General features: G+C 36.0%; 2 protein-coding genes across 3 annotated transcripts; one reads left to right on the plus strand and one right to left on the minus strand.

The window, feature by feature from the left end:
- The first annotated feature begins 4,395 nt into the window (after window positions 1–4,395).
- On the plus strand, window positions 4,396–21,405 carry LOC139125026 (uncharacterized). 2 transcript variants are annotated; one of them, XM_070691138.1, is made up of 9 exons: window positions 4,410–4,480; window positions 6,078–6,154; window positions 7,141–7,254; window positions 7,373–7,405; window positions 7,811–7,909; window positions 11,887–12,003; window positions 12,466–12,576; window positions 12,997–13,104; window positions 15,985–21,395. In XM_070691138.1, exons 3-9 carry the CDS (start codon window positions 7,154–7,156, stop codon window positions 18,659–18,661), a joined length of 3,246 nt encoding a protein of 1,081 aa, XP_070547239.1. In that variant the 5' UTR covers window positions 4,410–4,480; window positions 6,078–6,154; window positions 7,141–7,153; the 3' UTR covers window positions 18,662–21,395. The 2 variants fall into 2 exon arrangements, with proteins under 2 accessions (XP_070547240.1, XP_070547239.1); XM_070691139.1 differs by lacking the exon at window positions 7,373–7,405 and having other exon boundaries at window positions 4,396–4,480; window positions 15,985–21,405.
- On the minus strand, window positions 20,563–24,288 carry LOC139125027 (uncharacterized). The gene is made up of 2 exons (XM_070691140.1): window positions 23,754–24,288; window positions 20,563–22,898 (listed from the first exon to the last, which is right to left on the minus strand). The coding sequence occupies exons 1-2, from the start codon at window positions 24,076–24,078 to the stop codon at window positions 21,883–21,885; spliced, it is 1,341 nt and encodes a 446-aa protein (XP_070547241.1). The 5' UTR covers window positions 24,079–24,288; the 3' UTR covers window positions 20,563–21,882.
- Between the last annotated feature and the right edge of the window lie 1,514 nt (window positions 24,289–25,802).

Below are 25,802 nucleotides of genomic sequence, written 5' to 3' on the forward strand. Positions count from 1 at the left end.
TTAGAATTGTTTCATACTATAATGCCAACAAAATGAAGAGACAGATGGAATGTGTATTATATTATATCATGCTACCATGCGCCTTTTTGATCGGACGAGAGCTCATTCCATCGACGCTAAAATACTGTTTTAGCAGTGTTAAAACGGGCCCCTAAACCAGTATTTTCGAAAATTGCCTGCAGAAGGTGTCTGCAGCAGGTCGCAATTTAGTGTTTGCGTTGCATGGGAATACCAAATGTGAACTGAATGTGCTCACGTATTTTACAACATGTTAATTAATAATAGTACGCTACACAGAACAATAAGATATAGTTATATCACCATATGTAGCAGGTTTTATCAACTTCGCACAATACTCTCAGAGTTAAATTACTAATTACAAAACTTTATTTAATATGAGCTGTTAATTGATTTGACACTGCTCAATGCTTCATTGGACAATTAGATATCTGTCAGATCAACATTTGTAGCACGTTTCATTAAAATTTAATGCTGCAATTTTAGAATTATATCACTAATTACGAAGTTCATGAAATATGCAAATGAGCCGTTAATTAACTTGACACTGTTCAATGTTTCATAGCACAATTAAATATTTATCAGATCAATATCTGTAGCAGGTTTCACCAAATTCGGTGCTGTAATTTCAGAATTATAACCTAATTACAAATTTCATTTAATATGCAAATGCACACTTAATTAACTTCACACTACTTACAACACAGATATATGTAGGATCAGTATATGCAGCAGTTTACATCACATTTGATGCAGTTATTTCGGAATTATATGACTAATATAAAACCTCATAAAATATGCAAATGAGCTATTATTAACTTTATACTGCTCAATGCTTCTCAGGACAATTACATATCTATCAAATCAACATCTATAGCAAGTTTCATCAATTTAATGCTGTAATTTAGGAGTAATATCACTAATTACAAAGTTCATTAAATACGCAAATAAACCCTTAACCAACTCTACACAACTAAATGCTTTACAACACAGTCAGATATCTGTTGGGCCAGTATCTACAGTTGATTTCATCACATTTTGTGCAGTTATTTCGGAGTTATTTGACTAATTACAAAACTTCATAAAATATGCAAATGAGCTATTTATTAACATGGTACTGCCCAAATTCTTCTCAGTACAATTAGATAGATATCAGATAAATATTTGTTGCATGTACCATCAAATTTGGTGCGGGCATTTCAGAGTTATGTTTCTAAATACAAAAGTTCATTAAATATGCAAATGGTCAGATAATTAACATGACACTCACATGACTATCATAATATTCTGAAATTGTTATCTGTGAAAAGTTTCATGAAATTTTGTGCAGTATTCCTTAATATATGTTGACACTGTCAATACTGTCTCCATAGCGAAACCATTATATGAAAAAAATGATATTGCATAGCTTCATTAATATGCAAGCCACACTAACCAAAATCTAATCAGTTCTTGCAAGTAGCATACGGTACCTGTCTACTAAATCTGACTTGAATCTGTTCAGGCGTTTTTGAGTTATAATGTAAACAGACAGACAGACACTCACGCACACACACACACACACACTCACACACACGAACAGACAGACAGACATCGCTATAACATAAACCCATGCGTGTTCACAGTCACAACCTCAACATGAAATATCAAGCTGTTATTATTTAAACGTAAAGTAAGTAAAGGCAAATAAAGATGATGTCATCATGAAACCAAAAGTTATGGTGACTGATCTTAGTGCTAGAAACACATTAAACAAGCGACACGTTAAAAACAAACACATAAAACATTTTATTTCAAACTCATTAAATGTTTTATTTTTTTAAACAGCGTTGCACGACAAACTTTTCTAACACTATAAAGAGATTCCATAGGCTTAAAACGTGCTCCAAGCAGGAAAAACAAAGTGAGTAAATACTAGTAAAAACAGTTGTCTCTCTCAAAAACGATTCTGGCAACTCCTCTTCGAGAGAGAATCGCTATCGTCAAAACCAAAGGAAGGAATTCGAAAAAGTTGGGCGACTGATGAAGATATAAACACGAATCTAAAAAGCATATTAAATCTTTCAAGTGCCCAAGGCAAATAGCCAACCGTATTACTAACAGAGATGCATCCAATTTTAAAGTTTCGATATGTAGATACTTGTACATACACGAACTTCAAGTTTCACTGATCGTAGAAGCAGGCAGTACCGATCAGTTTGTTGAGTTTTTATTTGGAAATTACACGGTTTGAAAACCTGAATAAAGAGACTTAGTATCTCTGAATAATGCGGTTAAACTTCTATACTAAGTGTTACTGTCCTGCTTCTGTAGGAACAAAACGGATCGCCTGGTCTGCTTCTTTTACAAGTTCCAGGTTCGGCATAGAAAAGCCTCCAGCAACCGGGTTAGCGTCATGGTACACGTTGTACAGTGGGGCGGGAGAGGGGCGTTTATCTTCATCGCTACCATTGTTTTTTATTGCATTAGGTTTAATCACGGTGAGCCGTTAGACTTTTTTATATAGGTCGTTCGCATTCTCTGCTGGGTCCTGCTGACGGCTTTGATCATGACATAATATTTTAAGAAATCTCCACGATCAAAAATGAATAACTCGAGAGCTGAATTTTCCAATAGGCGATGTTTATCAAATACTATTTTACGTTGATCCAGTAGACCTATTGAAAGATAAACAAACATGTTGATCATTTCATCTGACCTAGCCATGGATTTTTGCAACATCATGACATGTCGCAAACGAGGCCATGATTCAATGTAGAATGTTTGTGACCCGTCAAAAATTAGCATCTATATTTCAGTATTTACACTTCAGTAGGTACTCCATATTTGTTTAATGAAATTTGTTAACGGAGCTGAAACTGTGTTGCATATTTCTTAGGGTATTTATACCTTATTTAGTTACTTCCATTTGGTTAATGAAAACTGTATAGGGCATCGTATTTGTTGTTTGCAACGACACAATTTTAACAGTAGCCGCACAATTGTTAGTGAACGAATAGTTTCATAACTTCACAGCGAGGTAAATTTTCAAATAAAAACATGGACATAAAAAGGTTTAAAAATTGAAAATTAGATATCCATCATTACCAGTGCAAAATTATTATAATATAATATACTTTCGTCATGGTTGCGTTCTAATATTTATTTTAATTTCTGCCTACCTGTTGGAGCCAAAGTAAACATATTTACCAAAACTATCAGTTTACACAACAGAACACTAATGTGGGCCTCCAAAACATAAATATCCTGTCAGAAAAAGGATTGTGAGCAGATAATGCATGAAGTTTTCGATAATACATGAAGTAACTAAATTCCGTGCTGAATAAAATTCATATATATTCATATATATAAAATATATTCATATATATAAAATAAATAAAATAAAATTCATATATATATATATATATATATATATATATATATATATATATATATATATATATATATATATATATATATATATATATATATATATCGAAGTATACAGATATCCTCGTTGGAAATTACAATGCTCGATGCTAAAGAAGAGCGTTATAAATAATAACACAAGATTACTTCAAGTAAAAAGTAATAATATATGTTACTTAAGTTTCATGCATCCTGTAATCATCAGACAGAAGAAGTGAAAGGATTCTTAGCTCGACAGTCTTATATATGTATGATCGGGGCTTACCGTTCTATTTGTAGGTGGTGTTAAAATTTGATTAAATAATATTTGTTTTGGTGGCGACATTTTGAAACCAATCCAAGCGTTTGTTTAATAGCGTAGATTTGTCAGCGTCAATAATATGTAGTTTTTTTTTCTGATATACAAAGACTTACATCGCTTGCTCATGTTAGAGTCACTGGGTGCTTTGTCAATGGTTGATCGCGAAATGTCAAAGACCTGGTTCTTTTGTCTCAAGGACCAAATGTACTTGGACAACTCCGTGCAGTGACGATATCTTTCGTTACGGAACGATTGCATGTGATTAGCGAAGCGCGTCTTGAAGATGTTATCAGTCAGTCCGATGTTGATACCTTGGCCTTGTAAACCACACCTTTGACTTGACAGTTCCCCTTCAAGGGGCATGTAGACTTGTCCCGGCAATTACAATCAGCTGGTCGATCTTGACGTTGGTCTCCGGTGATTATTCTCTGATTATGTGATTAGATTATATTAGCCATATTCTTCACACAACTGTAACTCACATTATTGCGTTTCTATTGAAGATCTAATGAAGCTTAGACCCCTTTAGAAAGTGTTTGTCAACAAGTTGAAGGAATTTCTTACCGATATTAGTTTAAACCTGGGACGAATATACACACAGGGATTGGAAGCTCTATTGTTTACGCTGGTCACGTAGCAACATCTCGTTCTCGGCGCGAGCGCGCGAGAATTTGCTCGAGAACGGTGCGTAGAGTCAACCTGGCACACATTCTGCAGCAGACGATTTCGGTCGGCACATTTTGGAATGAAATGGTAAATATCTCGTACTTTTGTTGGAAAATTTCAGTCTGAATGCAAGGTATTACACTTAGTCTTCAGAAAAATGAGTTGATAATACTGAAAACGACGTAGACAGATAGAAAATTTCCGGACGAATTTTAGGCGATTCGAAAACATGCTGTGGAATAGAGTGACGTAGTACGTCACCCCCATTGTTTACCATCTTGTAACACAATTTGTATATTTTTGTCGGTAGTCTTTACAAAATGAGATTTAAACAACAGAGAATAATCTGAGATGATATTTTGTGTTGTGATGGATGATATGTTTGGAAAATTACGTGAGTTATAACATGTAACATGGATGCCGTTTGGCCACAACTTGACCTCCGATACACTGCTCTGGTGCACGGTATGTTCGAATTTTATCAAACTAAAATTTGGGTAAAAATAAAAAAAAAATGTAATTTGACTATAAATATTGCGATTGTAGGTGGACGACTTTCGTCTGTTTGTGAAAACCAAGTAAATTACTTTTGTATTTGTTTAATACCCAAATAAATTCAGATTAGTTTTATTTATTGATAAAATCCCAGCCACTGTACACACTATGCCGTTTCATATACGCTGCAGAATGCCTCGCGAGACTCGGAAGATGACAACATCCGCCAGCATTTTTGCTATTATTTTGTTGATAACCACCACATTTAATTTCGGTTCGAAACAAAAGTTCTGGGTTTACTTGTACGATTGCAAGAGACCTTTTTCATTTTCCTAAATGTATTGCACTATTTACTGTGTCAAATGTAAGAAAATCTATATTTAATCTTTAAAATTTCAAAGTAAAATACACCCAACCAGGATTTTTTCATAAAAATTTTAAAAAATAACTGTTTTTAAAAAATAAACATGGTAAAATGTAGTGTTTGTGATATTTGATTGCAAGAAAGTATTTATTTTCTTGTGGAATTGATACAAAATTTGTCATGTCCCATGATAAACTGTACAATCCAAACCATAAATTTTGCTCAGGAAATTCACTTAAAGTTGGTCAGTTGTAGCATTTTGTCCATAAAATGGTGATAAATGATTTTAGATTGATAATTTTTTCACCAGATGGTATGTTTTGTAATGGTAGATTGCAAGAAACAGTTGTTTTTCCTACCAAAAGCAATGTTTACCTTGTTGTGTGCAGAATCTGAACACTTGTGTAAAAATCCAAAATTTTAACCAGCTTTCATGATAGCACCGAATTTTTTCTATTATTTTGTCAAAAATCACTTAATATGGACAAATCATGTATTAAAATGAAGACTTTGTGAAGCTTGATTGCATGACAGAGTTGGTTTTCATGCAAAAGTGATGTACACTCATTTATGTAGGATGCGAGAACAGCATTTTTCTGTAAGCATAACATGGGGCTCGAAATTAACTTTTTTGCTCGGTAGTCCCATTTGGCTACCATTTTCTGAAGTTGGTAGCCCAGCGACAAGGTCTGGTAGCCCCTGCATGAATGAAGACGTTTTTTGTAAAGGGTATTTTTATTTATATCTAGACAATGAAACATTTATTTTGATTATGATTCTATCCCGGAAGTGAATTTCCAAGTCATTTGATATCATTACCTGTAGATCATAGCCCAAGGAGAACGGTATAGCATGTGTAGTGGATAATGGTGACGCCTCAAAGTTTGACGACCTATTCACAGGTACGCAGACTCAGCTTATATGCATAGTTTTATGTTCGCCATGACAACGACTTTTCGCTCAGCACTTGTAAACATAACATGGCTAAAAATAGATTGGCTTTGAATTTCAGGATGACAACTCGGTACAGTCATGTTCAAAATACTTTTGTGGCTATTTTGGCAATTTTGTATATATTTCTCCACGATGGTACACTATCAAGGGATGATCTCATACACATCGGAAAGCGTACTTTGTGGATGGCCTGACATCTTTTTCTTTGCAGTTTGAATAATTTTGTGTTTAATTGTGATTGTTGCATTGTGATTAAAAAACTATGAAAATGAATTTTCATTGGCCATCATTTCCCGAGTCTGTCATCCTGGTACATCAGTTCAGATAATGATATTTTATCGAAAGTTTGTCGCAAAAATACTTGACTGCACTGTCGCCTCTTAATTTGCATAATAAAGTCATAGTATGGCCTTTTTATGTCTAGCTGGGTTGACTGTATGAGCGTCGGTCATCTCACAGCGATCAACATGTCGTCCACTTAAGTAATTTTATGTCCCGGGCTTTGATAGTCCGTGTGGGCTACCATTTCATGGGTTTTGGTAGCCCCGGGGAAAAGTTAGTAGTCTGTGGACGCGGGACTACCGCTAATTTCGAGCCCTGTAACAAGAATATTTCTTGGTCCAAATTTTGTAAGAAATAACTCCATATTAACATATTTTGTTCAAAAAGAAGTTTTATAATCAATTTATTGAAAGCTTTCACAAACAGGTTCACTAATATGATTACAATGTCTTATGAAAAATGGAAGTATTAGTTTATTTGAAAAATTGATCAAAGTCTGTACAGAAGTACTGGTAATACAATCTGCACATCAAGACATATTTTAATAGTGAAGTGTACAACACAGTCTCGTCATATTGCTTGTCTGGTTATTTTGATGAAATGGATGAGTGATGTGCAGAATAGCCAAACTAACTTGGACATTGTGGTAAAGATTTACTTGCAGGATGCCTAAAAAGAAAAGACAGGCCATTTCCCAGAGGCGAAAGTACCATTATTATAAACAGCCAAAGGTTGAGAGTGGAAGTCAAGATGAAGAGAGTTTCAAGTGAGTACTATCAGTCATTGTCAAATTTGTTGTACATGTATTCATATCACCATTCTAATTATCTATTACCAAGGAAGAAATTGTTAGAAATTACTGTTTTGTACCCTTATTATTGTAGACATGAAGTGCCTGGAGCAAATGTACTGGTGGAGTAAGTTTGTTTTTGATTCAAGGTCCCATTTTCAAAGTAGATCAAGTGTTCCCACTCCTTTTGGCTGGTAGTCCTATTATTTCCATTCTCAATCATTCTCATTCCTGTTACACATTGGTTTATTAATTAAACGCATTGTTGTCTTGACAAATAGCAAATAGTGTTCCCAGATCATCACTACATATCATAGTATTATATAGTGTTGTCTGATCTGAAAAAATGTAATGGTACCAGGCAATTAGTTTACGACATATATTAGTAAAAAATGGCGTGATTGAATAAATAAAACAATTTAAGAGATCTAGTTGACTTGTAGCTGAAATTAATACATATCTTTGATATCACTGTATCAGTATGCCTGCATCTAAGTAACATTATCATGTATTTACATATACCCTCTTTCAGTTCTGTAACTTCATTGTCACCACTTCATGCCTCAGCTTACACTTGTACCACAGAATTGGACACAAAGGAAAATTTGAGTGTTACCAAGGAACAATCAAGGTATTGGTTTATTTTTTAGCTACTTTAGACTATAGTCTATAGAAGCTATTGGGATGGGTATCCGTCCGTCGTCAGTCTGTATGTACAGGTATGTATGTATATATGTACCGGTATGCATGTATGTACCGGTATGTCCGTTGATGAGGTGTCCGTCCACTCAAATATCTTGAGAACTGCAGTACTTACTGATTTAATATTTGTTTTTTTAGATGAAAAAAACGATTATTAGAAGCAACTTTTATTAATTTTTTGACATTATTGAAAATATGCAAATTAGCACCAAAAAAAGGCGTTTTTGGTAAAAAATCTTCTTCTTCATAACCACCGGTCAGACAGCTTTGTTATTTAGTATTCAGGTCCCTAGGGATAACCCAACTTAGATTTGTTCAAATTGTGATGAAATATGCAAATCTGTATTTTTAAGGAATTTTTTTGTCATTTTTTGTCAAAACTTTATTTCATCAAAACTGCTCATCTGACAGCTTTAATATTTAGTATACAGATTCCTACAGATGAACTAAATATTGAATATGTGATGAAATCTGCAATTTTATATTTTTGGTGCAATTTTTGCCATTTTTGGTCAAAAAATGTTTTTCTCAAGAACTACTTGTCTGATGCCTTTAATAATTGGTATACAGGTTCCTAGGGGTTGTCTTAGTGTGATATATTTAAATTTGATGAGATCTTCAATTTTTGTATTTTTTGGTCAATATTTTCCATTTTTGGTCAAAATATTTGTTTCTCAAAAGTTACTCATTTGATAGCTGTGATACTTCGTATACAGATTCGTAGGCTTTATCTTAATGTAATATGAATTATGATGAAATCTTCAATTTCATATTTTTGCAGCTTATTTTGTCATTTTGGTCAGGCCATCCTTTGATGAGTTATCAAGATATCCACCTTCTTCATCAATACATGTGTCACAAACACAGCAGAGCTCTGTCAACTGTTGGGTCACTTGTTTTGTCAAAATCGCTGGTCAAACAGCTTTAGTATTTGGTTAACAGGTGCCTAGGATGATCTTTGTGAAATAATTTCATACAGTCAGGAAATACTTAATTTTGTATCCATGTCTGTAGTAGCTTCAGGGACTTTGGCCCTATGTTCCCACTTTTGTGAATGTTTTCACATTCAATAATCTCATTGAATTTATATCTGAGTTGACATGAATTTTGCAGTAGAATTAATAACTTAAAATGTATCATATATCAGAGAAGATGTTCACATAGATAAGACTTTACAAAGACTGCATCTTTACTTTTGATTAGAAACAAGTCATCATTGATGACACAGTCCCTGTCAGTTTATAAATCTTTAATTCTTTGTTCATCACATTCAAACAAAGACTGCATCTTTACTTTTGATTAGAAACAAGTCATCATTGATGACACAGTCCCTGTCAGTTTATAAATCTTTAATTCTTTGTTCATCACATTCCAACAAAGATTGATGACCTTGTGTATGTCATAGTAAATTGTCCTTGTGTCAAGTTTGAACAAAATCAGTGTAGGGACTATGAATTTTCACAAATAGGTAAGTATCTATTCTACCAATGAAATTCCTGACACAGAATAAAATAAAATGAAATTCCCAACAGAGAGTAAAAATAAAATAAATATTTTGAATTTCAAATGTCAAAACTTTCCTGTGTTCAATCTCTAAGAAAACTATTAACTCGCACAAATACTAGTATCTGTACGTACTCAAAATTCCGGGTAGCAAGAGTGAGCTACCAAAATTGGAAAACTTTGGCCCTAGGGCAGGTTTGGTAGCTTCTAGGGCTGGGCTACGGTTAATTTCAAGCCCTGTGATCATAATGAAACATCCTTGTGCCAAGTTTGAACCAGATAGGTCCATGGGTGTCTGAGTAACTGCTGAAGATGGATGGGTGGAGCCCCATCTACCGTATAACTTGCTGTTGGACTGCACCCGCATGGACTAAAAACAGATATAAGGGAGTGACTGTGAACTTGTAGTAAGTTAAAAAAGATAGGTGAACAAAATTCATCCTTTAACTCAAATATTTCAGTGTACAGTAAATTTGAGAGAGGTAATTGTCTACAGCGTGTTCATTTTTAGCCGGATGCCGGCCAAATTGACCGGCTACTTTCGTATTTTGGCCGGCTACTTTTCAGCACTGTTTCGCTCTCTGGCCCGGAAATTCTGGTTTTGATAACAATAATTAGATTTTTTGGTGGTCTTGCAAGCCGCAGATAATATTTCAGAAGTGCCGATGTGGCTATATGTAGTCTAGCAATTTACGCGGTGAACTTGTTGCTATCACTGTAGTACCGCGATCAGCGAACGTGTTGTACTGTACACTGTGACTGGGAATCGCTCTCGAGGTCAACCTCGCTCGCCCGATCACAGCCCGAATTATTCCGACGTTCACATCGGGTATATAGCCGAAAATTGGACAAACATACAATTACGTTATGCCCGCGAATAGCCGACCATTTCCGAATGAAGCCGACTTTTGTTTCGCTCAAACACGGAAGAGAAAGTCGACGCTCGAGAGCTTTGGTTTTCTGCGTAAGAGTAGGGCCTAGTCTGATGGGTTTGGTAGGTTTTGATCAAATCTAAAGCGACCACAAGTTACTGAGTCTCATTTTTCATACTTCGAAACGCCACGTCAATCTATCCATGGTCGATCACGATGTCAACTCAATCGCGTTTTGTGGAGGGGCCGTGGTTGTGTGCATCGCGGAAGAGAAGGTAGATCGACGCTCGAAAACTTTGATTTTCTGACTTTGTCTGTTGGTTTTGGGAGGTTTAGATCAAATCTAAATAAACAAAAAATTACTTGGTCTCACTTTTCGTACTTTTGAAACGCTACGTCGATCACTGTCAAATTTCAGGTCGACCGATATCGCGTTGTGTGTACTGTGTTACAATTGACTACCGGTGCTTTGTACACACACTGTGTAGTACAGGCTTGCGTACGGTGTCGTTAGTTTGAGGTTTTATCAAACATGAACACTGAAATTTAGCTCTCTTTTTCAATTATATTCAACATCAGCAAAAAATCAATAATCAGCTCGCGGATTCGTTTTATTGTGAAATTAGTACAGTGAATTAAAATCACTGAAAATTGTGTTCCTATGATTCATTGAATTGAATAAACTCTTTGATTTTACTGTATCTTCAATCAAGTTTATTTAAATCAGTAAAACACTTTGTACAGGCAGGCTGGTCAGGATTCTAGCGGATCGTTATCTGGATTGTGAAAACCCTAGGCCCCATTCTATGATGTATTTCAAAATGTTTGTTCAAGTCATGAGCTAAACATAATTCTACACAACAGTCTGGTGAAATTTTGCTATTATCCATGTCAACTGAATGCAGTTGACAGGCCCGAGTGATATCAAATTAATTTTTCTGACTTTTTTAAACTTTATCCCTTGAAAACATGTTGTTATTGGCAATGATAATGATTATTCTGTATGCTGAAATGGTCTTTAATACTGTACAAGAATGCATAAAATTACTCCAAAATGTCTTCAAAATTTAAAAATTTCTTGCCCACACACGTCCCCGTCCCTGAAACCCTCTCCCCCTTTGTGTATGTTGAAATAGCCTTTTATACACTTGTATAAGAATGCATGAAATTGCTCAGAAATTAGTCTTCAAATTTAAAAATAATCTTTAACACTCTCATGCTGAAATGGTCTTTCCATACAGTACAATAATGCATGAAATTACTCCAAAATGCCTTCAAATTTTAAAAATTTCTTGCACACAGGAAACCCTCCCCCCGTGTGTATGTTGGAATAGCCTTTTATACACTGTATAAGAATGCATGAAATTGCTCAGAACTATGTCTCCCCCCCCCCCCCGCCCGCCCGCCCGCCCAGGGATTCTGGTTGCACACAGAAGCTAACCGCCTACTTTTCTGAATTTTCCGCCTACTTCAAAATTTTTGAGAACCCTGTGTCTAACAGTAGTTGTATATGAATCTTCTTCACTTCCAGTGCTACCAATTTACTGCAGACTGTTGGAGGGCCATCACCGTATGTCACTGAAACCTACTTACATCTCAGTGAATCATTGACTGATGAGAAAGAAGTTGAATACAATCACCAAACAAGGTACTGTAGTTAATTACTTGTTACCAACTTTCAGAGTGTTGTTGGAGTTTCACATGGTGGTGCCACATACTACTGTGTGTCAGTGGATATCTGAAATGTATGCTTTGATAGTGGGCACATCATTTTGTTTATGGTGCACATGACTATACAGCTTGTAAAAAGAGCTCTTTCAGGACATGCATGGTACGCGGTTGTAACAGGGTCTGATCAGCCCCTAAAAATTACCTTTTTCACAGAACCTATCAACTTGATGGGCCTGAATTGAATCTTTTTGTGGATGTCATTGGAAAGTGCACTTGAAGTCATTTCACCATATTTGCAAGCAATAGAAATATGATGCTAGAAAGTCAAGTGTATTTGACTATTTTACACCAAGATTTGGTGTTTCTTTAGTGGTTGAAACACTGAGCTTTATGAGTGAGCATATCAGGTTAACTTGTTTTTGTTGAAAATGTCCTTCAGGTCTGTCAATCCACTTCAGGCTGTTAATTGTCCTTCAAGTCACACCGATCACTACAAGAAATCTGTGTCTGAACTTAGTCAAGATGAAGTTGCTAACAAGAATAAGGCAAGGTAAATTACTTCTCCAACCATTTTGGCAAGCCGATTAAAATAGTTCCAAATGTTGTAGACTGCTTCTAATTCAAGCTGTTTGTTTCATCTCATAGACTAGAGATAGATGTTTGATAAATAGAAGAACTTACACACCCCAGTAACAATCACAGGGCTGCTACGGGGGTGCGGCCCGTGATGTTATAGATGAGTTTCCATTGAATCCTATGGAGTGAGCGATGTTAGATATATAAGTTAGTAATAAAGGTTATTGGCACACCCTGTGCAGGCATTACCTAGTGTGTCCAGAGGAGATGGCAGTACTGAAATATATGATTTATCAGATATTTTCCCATTCTCATAAAGTGTTGTTGACTCTGAGAGTCTTTGTTGTTAACCGCAACTTGTTTACAATGTTTGGTTCTCATATATATTTTCCAGTTCAGTGCAGGATACTAATGTGCCATCGCCATGTGCCTCAGACCATCTCCTCTCAGAATCAGTGTCTGTCCAGAATGAAGATGATGTTGCTACCCAGGGACCTAAAAGGTATTTATTTATTTCTTTGGTCTGGCCAAATATGGAGATTGTCTGTTTGCATGCATTCAAAACTTTGAAAAGTTACCTGCTATGTAGTTGCAAAATACTCAGGAAATTTAACGCATGTATGGGGTCCGGTATAAAGTTTTATGCAATGTGTAATTTGTACATAAAAAGTTTTGTGATAAAATGATTGTTTTTTAGTCCCCACGGACGAAGTCAGGGGGCACTTATAGATTGGGTCGTGTCCGTCCGTGTGTCCATCCATCCGTTCACGCAGATATCTCAGACATGCCGTGGTCAATTTCTTTCAAACTTTACACAAGGATAGTACCGTACCACATACAGATGCACGTCGATTTGTTTCACAATGCAATCAAATTTGGCCATGTTAGGGGACTTTTTAGTGTACACATGTATTAGGCAGTTCTCCGTAGACTTCCATGTATAAGGCAGTTCTCCATAGACTCCCATGTATAAGTCAGTTATCCATAGACTCCCATGTATTAGGCCAAGAAAAGTAAAAATTTAGTTTCTCATTGTATTCATATTGCAAAAAGGATGCAGTGACACAGTTTTCAGTCCCCACTACTGAAGTCCAGGGGGCTTATAGATTGGATCATGTCTGTCCGTCCGTCCATCCATTAGTCAATCCGTCCATGCAAATATCTCAGACATGCCATGGTCAATGTCTTTCAAACTTTGCACAAGGATAGTACCCTACCCCGCACAGATGCACGTCAATTGGTTTTGTGATACGATCCAAGATGGCCGCCAGACGGCCATTTTGTACGATTTTTTTGTTTTCAGCCATAACTGAGGCATGTCTCCACCGATTTCTTTCAAATTTGGTACAAGGACATTGATCTATGTCATACATATTCATATTGATTTTTGTTGTATTATGATCCAAGATGGCTGCCAGGCAGCCATTTTGTTATGATATTTTCGTGTTTTAAGCCATAACTAAGGCATATCTAAACCAATTTCTTTCAAATTGGGTACAAGGGCACAGATCTTTGTCATAGCAGCCATTTCGGTACATTTTTTTGTGTGTTTTGTGCCATAACTCAGACATGTCTCAACTGATTTCTTTTAAAATTGGTACAAGGACATATAGACCTTAGTCATACATGAGAATGTCAATTTTAGTTGTGATAGATCCAATATATGGCTACCAGTTGGCCATTTTGTTTTCCATAATACAATTCGTGTCAACTGTTTGAGGGCACTCAACTTGATTCACGGTGTATATTGGGTGATTATGGCTTTGCTATAATCATTGTTAACGTCTGGGAGGACACGGGGAAAAGGGTTTAGACCTTGACATGTGTGGGTCACCATGCGCCACCTACTACCACTGGCTGGATGCACTTGTGACGTAACCTTATCTACCAACTGCCCCCATTTACCGTTATCTAAACAATTTGCGTCACCCTCTCCACGTCATTATCCATGCGCATATCAGTATGAGCAAAGCTATAGCTCGTCCATTTCAACTTCTGCCACGCTCAAGTTCACACCACAAAATTCCCGCCCACCCTCCGCAAAAGAAAAAATAAATAAATAAATAAATAAATAAATAAAGCCTCGCTGCAGGCTAGCAGCTCACAATAAAAGATATTGTATGTCTATGTACCGCTTGCTCTATACAATAAAGTTCCAGGGGGGTACTGTCATGGGTCTGCTGTGGGCGACCGGTAACACGTTGCCCGATGCACGGTACCCAGAGCCCGGTACCGCCATCCAGGCCGCTATGACGCCTCGTCGCCCCTGCCATGGCAGTGCATGCATAACCCCGGATTTCGGCCAAACACTTGTCTCCGTGTCATTCCTTTGCGTTAATGCAGAATAAACATGGGTTGACAACATTGCCCATTTTAAAACCCTCTTACAAATGTCCACAATGCTACACATGAGCACATCCACTTCATATCTGGTATTACGATTTTTCTGGTTCAGAACCATAAGTTAGACATGCCTCATGTATATCTGGTATTACAATTTTTCCCAATTTAGAACCATAACGTAGACATGCCTCATGTGTTTCAAATTGGGAACAACGACATAGACCTATGTGCCCATAGATCTCAACATAGACTCCAGTGATACTTCTTAATGACCACATTTCCCTGCCCCATCAAGACTAACAGTCCTATTACATGTTGGGACTATGTCATTGTCAATGACTTGTTTTAACTATGTTATTACTGCCTTGGTTTCTTTGTTGTGCTCTTTGTTAGTTTCTTTATGTCTTTTGTTGGAACTGTAATTGGGCAAAAGCCTGTTGTTCCCAGCCAGTAAATAAATAAATAAATAAATAAAAGAAATTTAATAGTTATCTCATTGTAATTTTCAAGGAAATCTAAAAAAATCTGTGGTGCATTTATAATGCAAAAAAAAAGAATTTACTTACTGTGGCCTAACGATATTCAAAGCCATCATGCCTAAGTTTTCTTTATAAGAAACAAATAGGTTTGTACTTGGGCATTATTTTTTCTAAGTTTAAAAATGGTGTAGATTTTATTTGGTCATGGTGTATTATGGATGTGAATCTGGGGGATTGATAACAGATGCGAAAAAAAATGTGATTGAAAAAATTCTCTGGAGATGTTTTAACTTTAACACTCATTGTTAGCTTTAACAACTTTTAACAACAACTCTGAAACCATTTCTTTTTTGTGGTCAGATTCATAATTTGAAATTGTTTTGTGACTAATGTTTTCACAGATAATGTCTATTTTATAGCTATAAATTCTCTACAGGCTACTGTTGCACTAAATCTCACCCATCATGCATCAGAACATCACCCAAAGAAATCAATTTTGTCCCTAAATTGTATGTTCGTAGACTAAAAACTAATTTTTAACTTTAACATATACTCTCCAGGAAAAGAAGACGCAAGAAAATAGCGACACACAGAAAATACCATTACATCCAAGGCTCAGCATCGGCAACCGTTCAGGAACCACGCAGTGATGAAATCACAGAATCTACAATTTATGATGAGTGTTACAGTGAAATTGATGATCAGTTTCAGGTCCCTGGTTTTTTTAATGATTTAAAGAATTATGAAAACAAAGTTATTGAGTCGGAAGAAATCGATATTGAAGGTCATTCTGCTAATGAATTTATTGTAATTTTAGATAAACCTTATGTGTATGACCCTGCTATTGATGTTGATAATTTTATTTTCAGTAAGCTTTGTAATGATGTTAAACAGTGTAACAATTTGTGTGGATTCACGATTCTTGAAGATGCTTCAGACAGTAAATGTAATCTCAAGCTTGTTTCTCTCTATTCAGATTCAGCGTGTCCATCTGTAAAGATGTCTTTGAAAATAGATTGTAATTTTGTCCCTACATTGTATGTTCATAGAGTACATCTTGATCTTCAACATGACTTTTGGAAAGGGTTGCCTGGTAAAGTACGAACATTAAGTGATCTGCTGTCAGTTTTAAACAAAATTGACAAATACAACATATGTGAAGGTAATCCTGATGAAGATTTTGCAAACATGTTGCCAGTGGGCATGAGTTTAGGTCATTCAGGAACAAATACCACACAATTAGCATATAGAGAAAGTGGTTTAAGCACTGTTTATAACTCTACAATTAGGACATTTTCATGCTCCCTGTTATGTATTGGGCAGAGATGTAAAGAATGTATGAAATATCGTGGGGCTCTTCGAAAGCGTAGATCTGAAAAAAGTAAGCAAACTGAGGTTGGTTCTGATAATTTACTGGCATCCAAGAAAGCACATTCAAATATGTCCAGGACAGAACTGTGTGAAAAATTGGGTCAATATAAATGTCATGTCAAATCTCTGGAGCATCAAATTCAGTCTATGTCTCGAGATATTAAGAAATCTATCCAGAAGCATGCTCACACACTATATGGTAAATGTAATGAGGATATGTTAACTTTGGTTGATGCATGTCAAGGGGATGTAGAAAAGAGTTGGCCTGATCCCAATAGTTTTCAGAGATTATTTTGGAATGAGCAAATCAAATTCAACCAACAGCAGAACAAATCATCTATGAGATGGCATCCCATGATTATCCGTTGGTGCCTTTATATTCAGTCAAGGTCATCAACAACATATGAATATTTGAGAGATTCAGGTTTTATTAAATTACCATCACAGAGAACCCTGTATGACTATTCTCACTACATGAAAAGTGCGACAGGTTTTCAGGTTGATGCAGTTGAGATGCTCAAAGAAGAGGCTCATAAACGTAACATGTACTCTAATGATAAACCTTGGAATAATTATGTAGGCATTTTACAAGATGAAGTTAAAGTGAAAGAAGACCTTGTATATGACCATCATACAGGTGAACTAATTGGTTATGTAGATTTGGATAAAACTGGCAATCAATTAGTAAATCTGGAACACATATTAAATGGAGAGGGCAGAGACAAACAGGGCCCCCCTCTGGCCAAATTTGTACTTCTTCTTATGGTTCGTGGGATTGGTAGTGACTTGAAATACCCACTGGCAGCATTTGCAACTGATGGTATCAAATGTGAGTTGTTATATTCGATTCTGTGGAGGGCTGTTGAGATAATTGAGCTTTCAGCTTCTCTGAAAGTGCTGTTTATAACCTGTGACGGTGCATCACCTAACAGAAAATTCTTTAATATGCATAGAGAACTGGGGAATGAAATTGTATTCTCCACTGATAACATCTATTCTACAGATATGAGAAAGTTGTACTTCATCTCAGATGTTCCTCACCTGCTCAAAACATCCCGTAATTGTTTTGCTAATTCGTATGCACATAAAATGTCAAGGCGTTTGTGGAAGGATGGAAGAGACATCAGTTGGATGCATATTGTTGACTTATATAAAGATCACTGTGAAAATAATTTGTATACTGCTTGTCCAAAACTTAGAAGGTCACACATAGATCTGACAGCATATAGTCAAATGAACGTCAGTCTAGCTGCTCAAGTACTGAGTTCAACTGTTGCAAATGCACTAGATTTATTTTATGGAGATCAAACACAAGAAACCGTACAGTTTATTAGACATATGAACAAGTTCTTTGATTGCCTGAACACCAGAAATTGTTATGAAGGTGTTAATAAAAGGAATGAAAATCTACATCCATATTGTGATATAAATGATGTTAGATTTAATTATTTGTTAGAGGAGTTTCTTGGCTATTTTGAAGAGTGGCATCAGTCTGTTAATGCACGTCCAGGTAACTTCTCAAAAACTGATCGTAACAAAATGTTGTTGTCACACCAGACTCTTAATGGGCTCAAGATAACTGTTATGTCAATTGTAGCTTGTGTGAAACACCTCCTTGGTCTTGGTATGCCATTTGTACTAACCAGTGTCTTCAACCAAGACCCAATTGAGCAGCATTTTGGGCACTACAGGCATAAAGGGGGGTCATGTACTAATCCCACTGTATATGATGTAAGGCACATAATGAATAAGCTAAGAGTAGTTGGTGCCACTGCTCTTGTGCCAAAGAGGGGAAGCACACGTGGTGAAGATCCACACAATTTACTTGATGACACACCTCTTAGGAAACGTAATGCAAACTTGTAACTAATAGTGTAATGTGTTGTTTGTATTTATTTACATGTTCGACCTCACAGTACATGACATTATTATACACATTGTAACAAATTTTCCCATTGTCATAGTTTTCAAATTCAGCCAACATGTCTCCCCAAATTCTATATTCTGATTGATATTGTGAAAAACAATAATTAATTCTGTATATAGACCACAATTTAGAAAGTCATCTAAAACATTTTGTTGTTAAATAGGTAGTCCAGAACTGCATTTGTATTAGCCAAGAACAGGGTTCGGCTTTTTATGAATATGACTAATGAAATTTATGTTTGAGCCAGTGACATTTTGTATTCGGCATCATTGCTGAAAACTTAATTTAGAAAAACAAACAAAGACTTTACAGCATGCAAAAGCTTAGATTTTTAATGCAGTTTAAAAATTAACTGTTTGCATTGTTTTTCAACACATCTTTATTTGATGTTTGCATGCCATCTATGGTGAAATATGTAAAGGTCATACAGAATTATGGGCAAAACACATTGTGGTTGAGTACATATTTCCTTGCCATGGATACTGTAGAGACATCATCAGAGGTCATAGGTCAAGGGTAATAGTGAGCATTACTTGCAATTTGCCATCATAAGGGATACTTCTATCTTCAAAGCGTAGATAAAGATCAGGCAGTTTGTGTTTTATAACAAAGCAGTCTTGCCACTGCAATTTTATTCTATTATTAATTAAAACCACATTCATTAGGGGACATTTCCATCTAAAAAAACAATGCATATTCAATGCACATTCACCCCTTGAAATAAGGGTTTCAAGGAGTATGGAGCTCCTAATTAAAGTTATTTGCCATCTCGTAAGCTGTTTGCAATATGTCACTAGAGATGGCGATTAAGTGGGTGTACAGGGAAGGCATCTCTGCCTTACACACGTCACTCATACAGATAATTGTTCGCCTTGAACTTCTTTGAACATTGTACCCTAATTTTCACAGAATAGGACCTATAAATATACTACAAGTCATATGTTAGTTCAAATTAATAAAAGTAGGAACAAATTCCGATGTCCTGAAATGATAATACTGTTGTAAAGGTTTACACCAGACTGAGTTTGTGCCGCTTCACTGTACAATACCTTGGCATAAAGTAGTGCCGGCCAAGCTATTGGTATCTGAAGTTGTTGACTAAGCGTTATGTAATGTCTGATTATATCTGATATATCACTACTTTAGATTGCATATTATCAGTGCAGAAAGAGCCCAAAATATGCACTGTTTTTTAGATGCAAGCGTCCCATCATGTTAGCTGTATCTTTTCATTATTTTGCTAAACAAAATTTGACATCAAGTCTTCAAAGACGTGTTTTTGATTCTCAGTCAAAAAGACATAACCTCTGAAAATATAACTATTTTCAATCCTTGGCAATGGATTGGTCAATCAAATTTGAACACCTATATAGTCAGTGGTGGCAGCCATACTTGCTTTGCAAGACAAAAATTATTTATTAGTCAAAACGTAAATTGTATGTTGTTCACTAATGTTTGAAGTCTTTCTGTGAATGGTCACAATGCCATGTTAAAGTGTTGTCTGATGGAAATGTAAAGACTATGTATTTACCCATATGTGTAATTCTATTTACACCAGGTTGTATTGTTCCTCTAAAATTGAATGAAAACGCAATATAGTGAAACATATATTTACATTATAGATGTAATATACATGTATATAATAAGTGTAATATATGTAGATAACTTTAAATCTAGCATTTTCATCTGAGAGCAATTTACACTTGGAAAATGAGTACATACTTTATGGTCCAGAGTCACTTGTCATAATTTAATCTTTGTGATTTTTTAACATTTTGAAATGATAATTGTACAGAACTAAAACAAAGATATTGTGTAATGACCTTCAATTGACCCTTGATAAAGAAGATAATGTTTTTAATGCTAATCTTGTTTTTTTTAACATATTCCAATGATAATGAATGAAAGGAATGTTACATGTTAAAATGTATGTTTCCAACAGTAATATTGTTCTTAACTGGGTGTAAACTTTCTTTCAATAGCTTTGAATAACCATCAACTTGAATATCCCCAGTCTCTAAAACATACGTTCTGTTAGCTACAGTTCTATTCAAATGAGTTGAACTGTATTTCATCTTACAATAAAAGTAATGCAAGAAAATTGCAGTTTGTGGGATTTAAAATACCAAAGGCCTATTGATTCAACATACTTAAGGATAAAATGTACAAAAAGGCAGATTTCAAACACATCTCACACACACTTAGAAATATCCTGTGTCACAGAACCTGTAAAACTGACAGTAGATTCCATAGCATGGTCCTATTTTTTTAATGGGTATTATAAGACTAAATCACATTGTTTTATATTCTATAATTTTCTATAATTTATTATACAAAAAACTCCATTTTTAAACAGTACATTTGAATATGAACTTTACTGAATTGTATCAAAATATTTATTCATATTGTAAGTTTTTTATTGTACTGCAGTACTAATTAAGTATAAAAGGTACATTTTTGTAAATAAATGTTAGACTGAAATTGAAATGAATTAATCAAACATTGACTTAAAGTACAAGTTGCATTTTGATTCAGAATACATTTATTTTATAGAATGATTTATGTTGAATTATGTACATGAAATTTGAACTTCATTGTATTGTATCTTGAATATTTATATATAACTTATAATATTTAATATGGCATGTTCACGAAATGCAATAAACATATTTGAAAACGAATCATAAATTTCTGTCTTCTATTTGCTTAGCCTCAGACTAGATTACAATTCTGTCTACCATTGTCTATGACTAGTATACAGTAGACTCAGATGACATTCAACAACAGTTAAAGCCCCATTAGCTGTATCTTTTCTGCACTTTGCTTGCCAAAATAAACCATTCAATTTTCGAAGATATATTTTACATTGCCTGTCATGAAGTCATGTTCAACATCTAAAATGTCATTATCAGTCTTTGGCAACAAACTGGGTCTAACAAATTCAAGCACATGTGTGTTCTGGCTGGTGGCAGCCATATTTAGCTTGCAAGCCAAAAATTATGATATCATTAAAAATATAAGTTTTATGTTCTTAACAAGCGTTTGAAAATTTTCTGTGGCTATACTACAGGAAGAACTTTGTCTTGGGTTACTTTCGTTTTGAAATTATAATATTAAAAATAATTCAAAAGATACAGCTAATGTGTCTTTAATGGGACCATCAATTTATGTCTTTGAGATTAGCGCGTAATGACTTTGTGACTGTGTGTTTTGATAGAGCCTTTTTCTTTGACATTTGTTTCCTAATGAGATTGGCTACTGCATGACCACGGATTTTTATGAACAACTTGACAACATTTTCTAAGATCATGAGTCCAACACCATCACATGGCTGCTGGAGAACTTTCTCCATGTGATGCTTGACAAGAGTGTCACACATGATCTCCTCAAGGAGATCATCATACAACAGTGATGTTGCACAGAGGCCTCTCAGGTCAACCATTTGTCGCAGTTTACTTTCAATAGATCTGACTACCATAAAAAAATCATCAGTTGGATATTTCAGACCTCCCCTGTCATTTTTATGTATCCATGCACCATGGTCCTTAGTACCAGCACCTCTATTTGTTAATTTTGTCAGTTCTTTTGTTACAGTTTCTGATTTATAAAATTTCTTATTGAGAGCATGTATTATAAACCCAGCTATGTAAAACAAAATTTGTTGGTCGTGTTGACTGACTTCTGTGTTTTGGTTCTTAATTTTCTCTGTTATGGATTCATTATGTTTTTTAATGATGTAATCCAATAACTCTCGCAAGAATACCTGGCAATACACACTAGCATTTGACCAGCTACTACAAAAGAGAATCTGACAGATATTTGAAACAAATGTGGTATCACGTCTCTTTGCATGGAATTTAATAAAAAATTCCTCACAGTCTGATGAAAGACTTGTACTTGTTCCAATTTTACTGAACATTGGATATAGTTCCTCTGTTAGGATGTCAGAAACTTTATTCAGAGTTACTGATGTAGCCTTTGATACAAGATCAGAAAGAGTACTACTGTGTTGACTATTGAGTGCTATGAACCCACTAGTCTTCATTGCAGAAAGTGCTTCTGTCACACCAGATCTCACAACCTCATCAAAATCTGATTTGGATGACCACAGTCCTTGTCTCTGCACTGTCACTACATATCCTGCATCTCCCTTCAGTCCCTTCCTGTGTTTGTAGGCTGAAAAATACCAAAATCAATTAAAGATGACATGGGTGAAGTGAGTCTCTTAAAGGCCCAGTGGCTGTGATTTGTGCCTTGAAGTTTTGTTCTGTGTATAAAATCCAGATTCCTTTTCTACTCCCTCTGACATGGTGAAATGCCAATTCTTTAAAATTTAAATAGAGATAATGATCATTGTGGTTGACCAATGACTTCAAGTGTAGACTAGATTCAATTGTCATGACAATACTGCTGATTGTACACATAAAAGCTTTGTTGAGAAGCTAAACTCTTGGCATTCCATCATGGGGTAAATCAAGAAACTGCACTTGCTACAGGGATCAAAATCACCAATACTAACCTAAAATGATAAATAAGGGGCTTTAGACAAGAACTTTAATAGGAGTATGTATGTTACTACATGTATGGGGGTTGATTGGTATGTGATTCGTGGCTGGTAAGATGTATTTTAGACAAGTATGAGCCTGTGTTGAAATACAAAACCACACTGACACCCAATACTATAGGGCATTTCAGAAACATGACGGTGACCCCCTCCCTCCACCATCAACAAAGGCAAAAAGAAAGGGTAAACCGGCCCCCAAGAATTCACCCGGTTCCTCCCTCCCCGGCGTTTACGTCCATGGTTATACGGAAATAAATAGATACATCTCTAAGTGCAACAGTTGTCGCTGGGTTGTGTTTTTTTGTTGTTGTCGTCGTCGTCACCATTCTTGTTGGTCGATATTGATTGCTGTTGATTTGACAATTAGGTATCAAAAGAGCTTTCCATCCCACCAGCAATACTATTAAATATGTGCGCCAAACTACATTAACATTTTGTTGGTCATCAACACAGCTATAGCTACACACCTTTCAATTCTGGACGTCCGTGTTTTGATTTCACATGGCTCCTGAAACCAGAGACTGACAGATACTCTCGGTCGCACACTGGGCAAACAAATACAGCCCTACCACAAGTCTGTGTTGATTCTGCCCGTACATCAGATTCAATTGGCGACGGATCAATATGCATATTTTCATCAGTGGCTGGACCTGCAGTCACAGCGAAGTCGTCGTCACCTTGGTCTTCCCCCATGTCAACCTCTCTGTAGTCCGAGTAATCCCCGAGAATGCAACCCAGGTCAATTTCTGGATTATCCCAGTCTAGAAAATCAACATTATCTCCCACCTCCATGACGTAAAGTCACAACCAAAATCACAGACAGCTGTTCACGTAAAATTACAACCTCGTATGCGCTATATGCGTATCGTGATAGACCATCCAGAGTCGTAAAAAATATCAAGTTATCAACCACAGACACGGCCAGTCGTCTGCTGTATCAAAACTGCAAAAGTGTGTGAAAATATTGCAGACGACAGGTTCGTGCGCGCCGGGCCAATGAAATGACATATTTTATTCGCAACCCACCATTTGTTTTGTTACCTTGCTGAAATACTACCGGTTATGTTTTCAAGTGAACTCTTTCGGAAACATGAATTAAAAGTTTGTGAAAAGGACCGCCCACTTACGATAATTTTAGGTGAATTTGAGGTCATAATTCTACATGACAAAAGGCGGGACAAGACCTACTTTTGCATTAACCATTGGCTGCGCAGAGTTCTGAATATCAATGAGATGTTGATTTTATGTTAATACGCATGCTCAAGGATTTTCATCCCATATTTGGTCCTTATTTGCATGACAATATCCGAGAAGAGGATAATCGTTCTATGCGCGTCGCTTCCAATCCCTGTGTGTATATTCGTCCCAGGTTTCCACGCTCTTGCTGAATGGGGGCTTAACCACGTGATGTTGCGTTTCCGTTTATAGTTTCTCCTCACTGATTGGTTGGTCTTGTTGTATTCGATTTAGTCTGTGTACCCGCTTGATTTTAACGCTGCGTCGTAGTGACCTTTGTTTTTGTCAAAGATGCCTTTATCACTTTGGATCGTTGAGGTGTGTTAGCTTATTGCGTCATGTATGTGTTTAGTTATATACTGTAAAAATAGCGGACGCTGGACGCGTCTTTACGCGTTCAAAAGTAAATGTCGGCGTTCAAATTTGAACGGCTAGTGTTCCTATTGTTAACACTAGTGTTCATATTATTACAATGATGTTCTAAACCTGAACACAGAGTGTTAACAACCATCTCCTTCAAGTGTTCAAAAACTCAGCATTACATAAATTTTTCACTGTTGTAAAACAATTGTTTTTTTTTACTTTTCTATGGCTATATTAAATTTATTACTGCCTCGATGCCCGGCAAACGTACACGGAGTTTGATGTAACGAATTTGCCACTAAGTGAAAAATATCTCCGGTCTAAAATTGCTGAAAGCGTATTTTTTCTAAACAAGGAAGTATACAAAATAATTTTACACGTTTACTACGGGTTCAAATTTTGAAATTTTGAAAAGAAACTCATTCCCGGTAACCACCATGAACGTTTCAGTTTTAATATCGGCGTGCAAGAGGCGTTCTACTCCTAACACTTGTTGTTCAAGTTTGATGCCTTTCGTATCCCGTCATACATCAAAACGGAAGTTGCAACATTTTTCTGGTAAACGCACGCCGAAGTCGTGATCCTGCGGAAAGGGTAAGATTCCTCTATAAATAGTAAAACGTGTTACATTTTGAAGCATATGTATTATTATCTGTATTATTATCCTTTGAATTTATTTGTGTAGTACTTTGGAATAGCTAAAATACGTGAAGAAACCTTTTTTTCTTTCAGTGGCTGGTATATCATACACTAGCTGTGAATACGCAGCGTTGTTTTGGGCGATGGCGTATCGATCGCATTCGGGACAAGGGTCATTAACACAGAAATGTGGCGATGACCCTTGACCCGAGCGCGCTCGATGTACCACATTGCTGTTGCGTAATCACAGCTAACACATGTCTTTTAGTAATCACAAT

The sequence above is a fragment of the Ptychodera flava genome (genome assembly GCF_041260155.1).
Source record: "Ptychodera flava strain L36383 chromosome 23 unlocalized genomic scaffold, AS_Pfla_20210202 Scaffold_24__1_contigs__length_23054250_pilon, whole genome shotgun sequence".
In the NCBI taxonomy this organism is placed as follows: domain Eukaryota; kingdom Metazoa; phylum Hemichordata; class Enteropneusta; family Ptychoderidae; genus Ptychodera; species Ptychodera flava.

Excerpts from the sequence above, each read along its gene's own strand:
- LOC139125026 (XM_070691138.1), top strand. The coding sequence starts at position 7,154 with ATGCCTAAAAAGAAAAGACAGGCCATTTCCCAGAGGCGAAAGTACCAT. Across the intron at positions 7,255-7,372 it reads CAAGATGAAGAGAGTTTCAA|ACATGAAGTGCCTGGAGCAA; the intron begins GTGAGTACTATC and ends TTATTATTGTAG. Across the intron at positions 7,910-11,886 it reads GTTACCAAGGAACAATCAAG|TGCTACCAATTTACTGCAGA; the intron begins GTATTGGTTTAT and ends CTTCACTTCCAG.
- LOC139125027 (XM_070691140.1), bottom strand. The coding sequence starts at position 24,078 with ATGGAGGTGGGAGATAATGTTGATTTTCTAGACTGGGATAATCCAGAA. Across the intron at positions 22,899-23,753 it reads CGGACGTCCAGAATTGAAAG|CCTACAAACACAGGAAGGGA; the intron begins GTGTGTAGCTAT and ends GGTATTTTTCAG.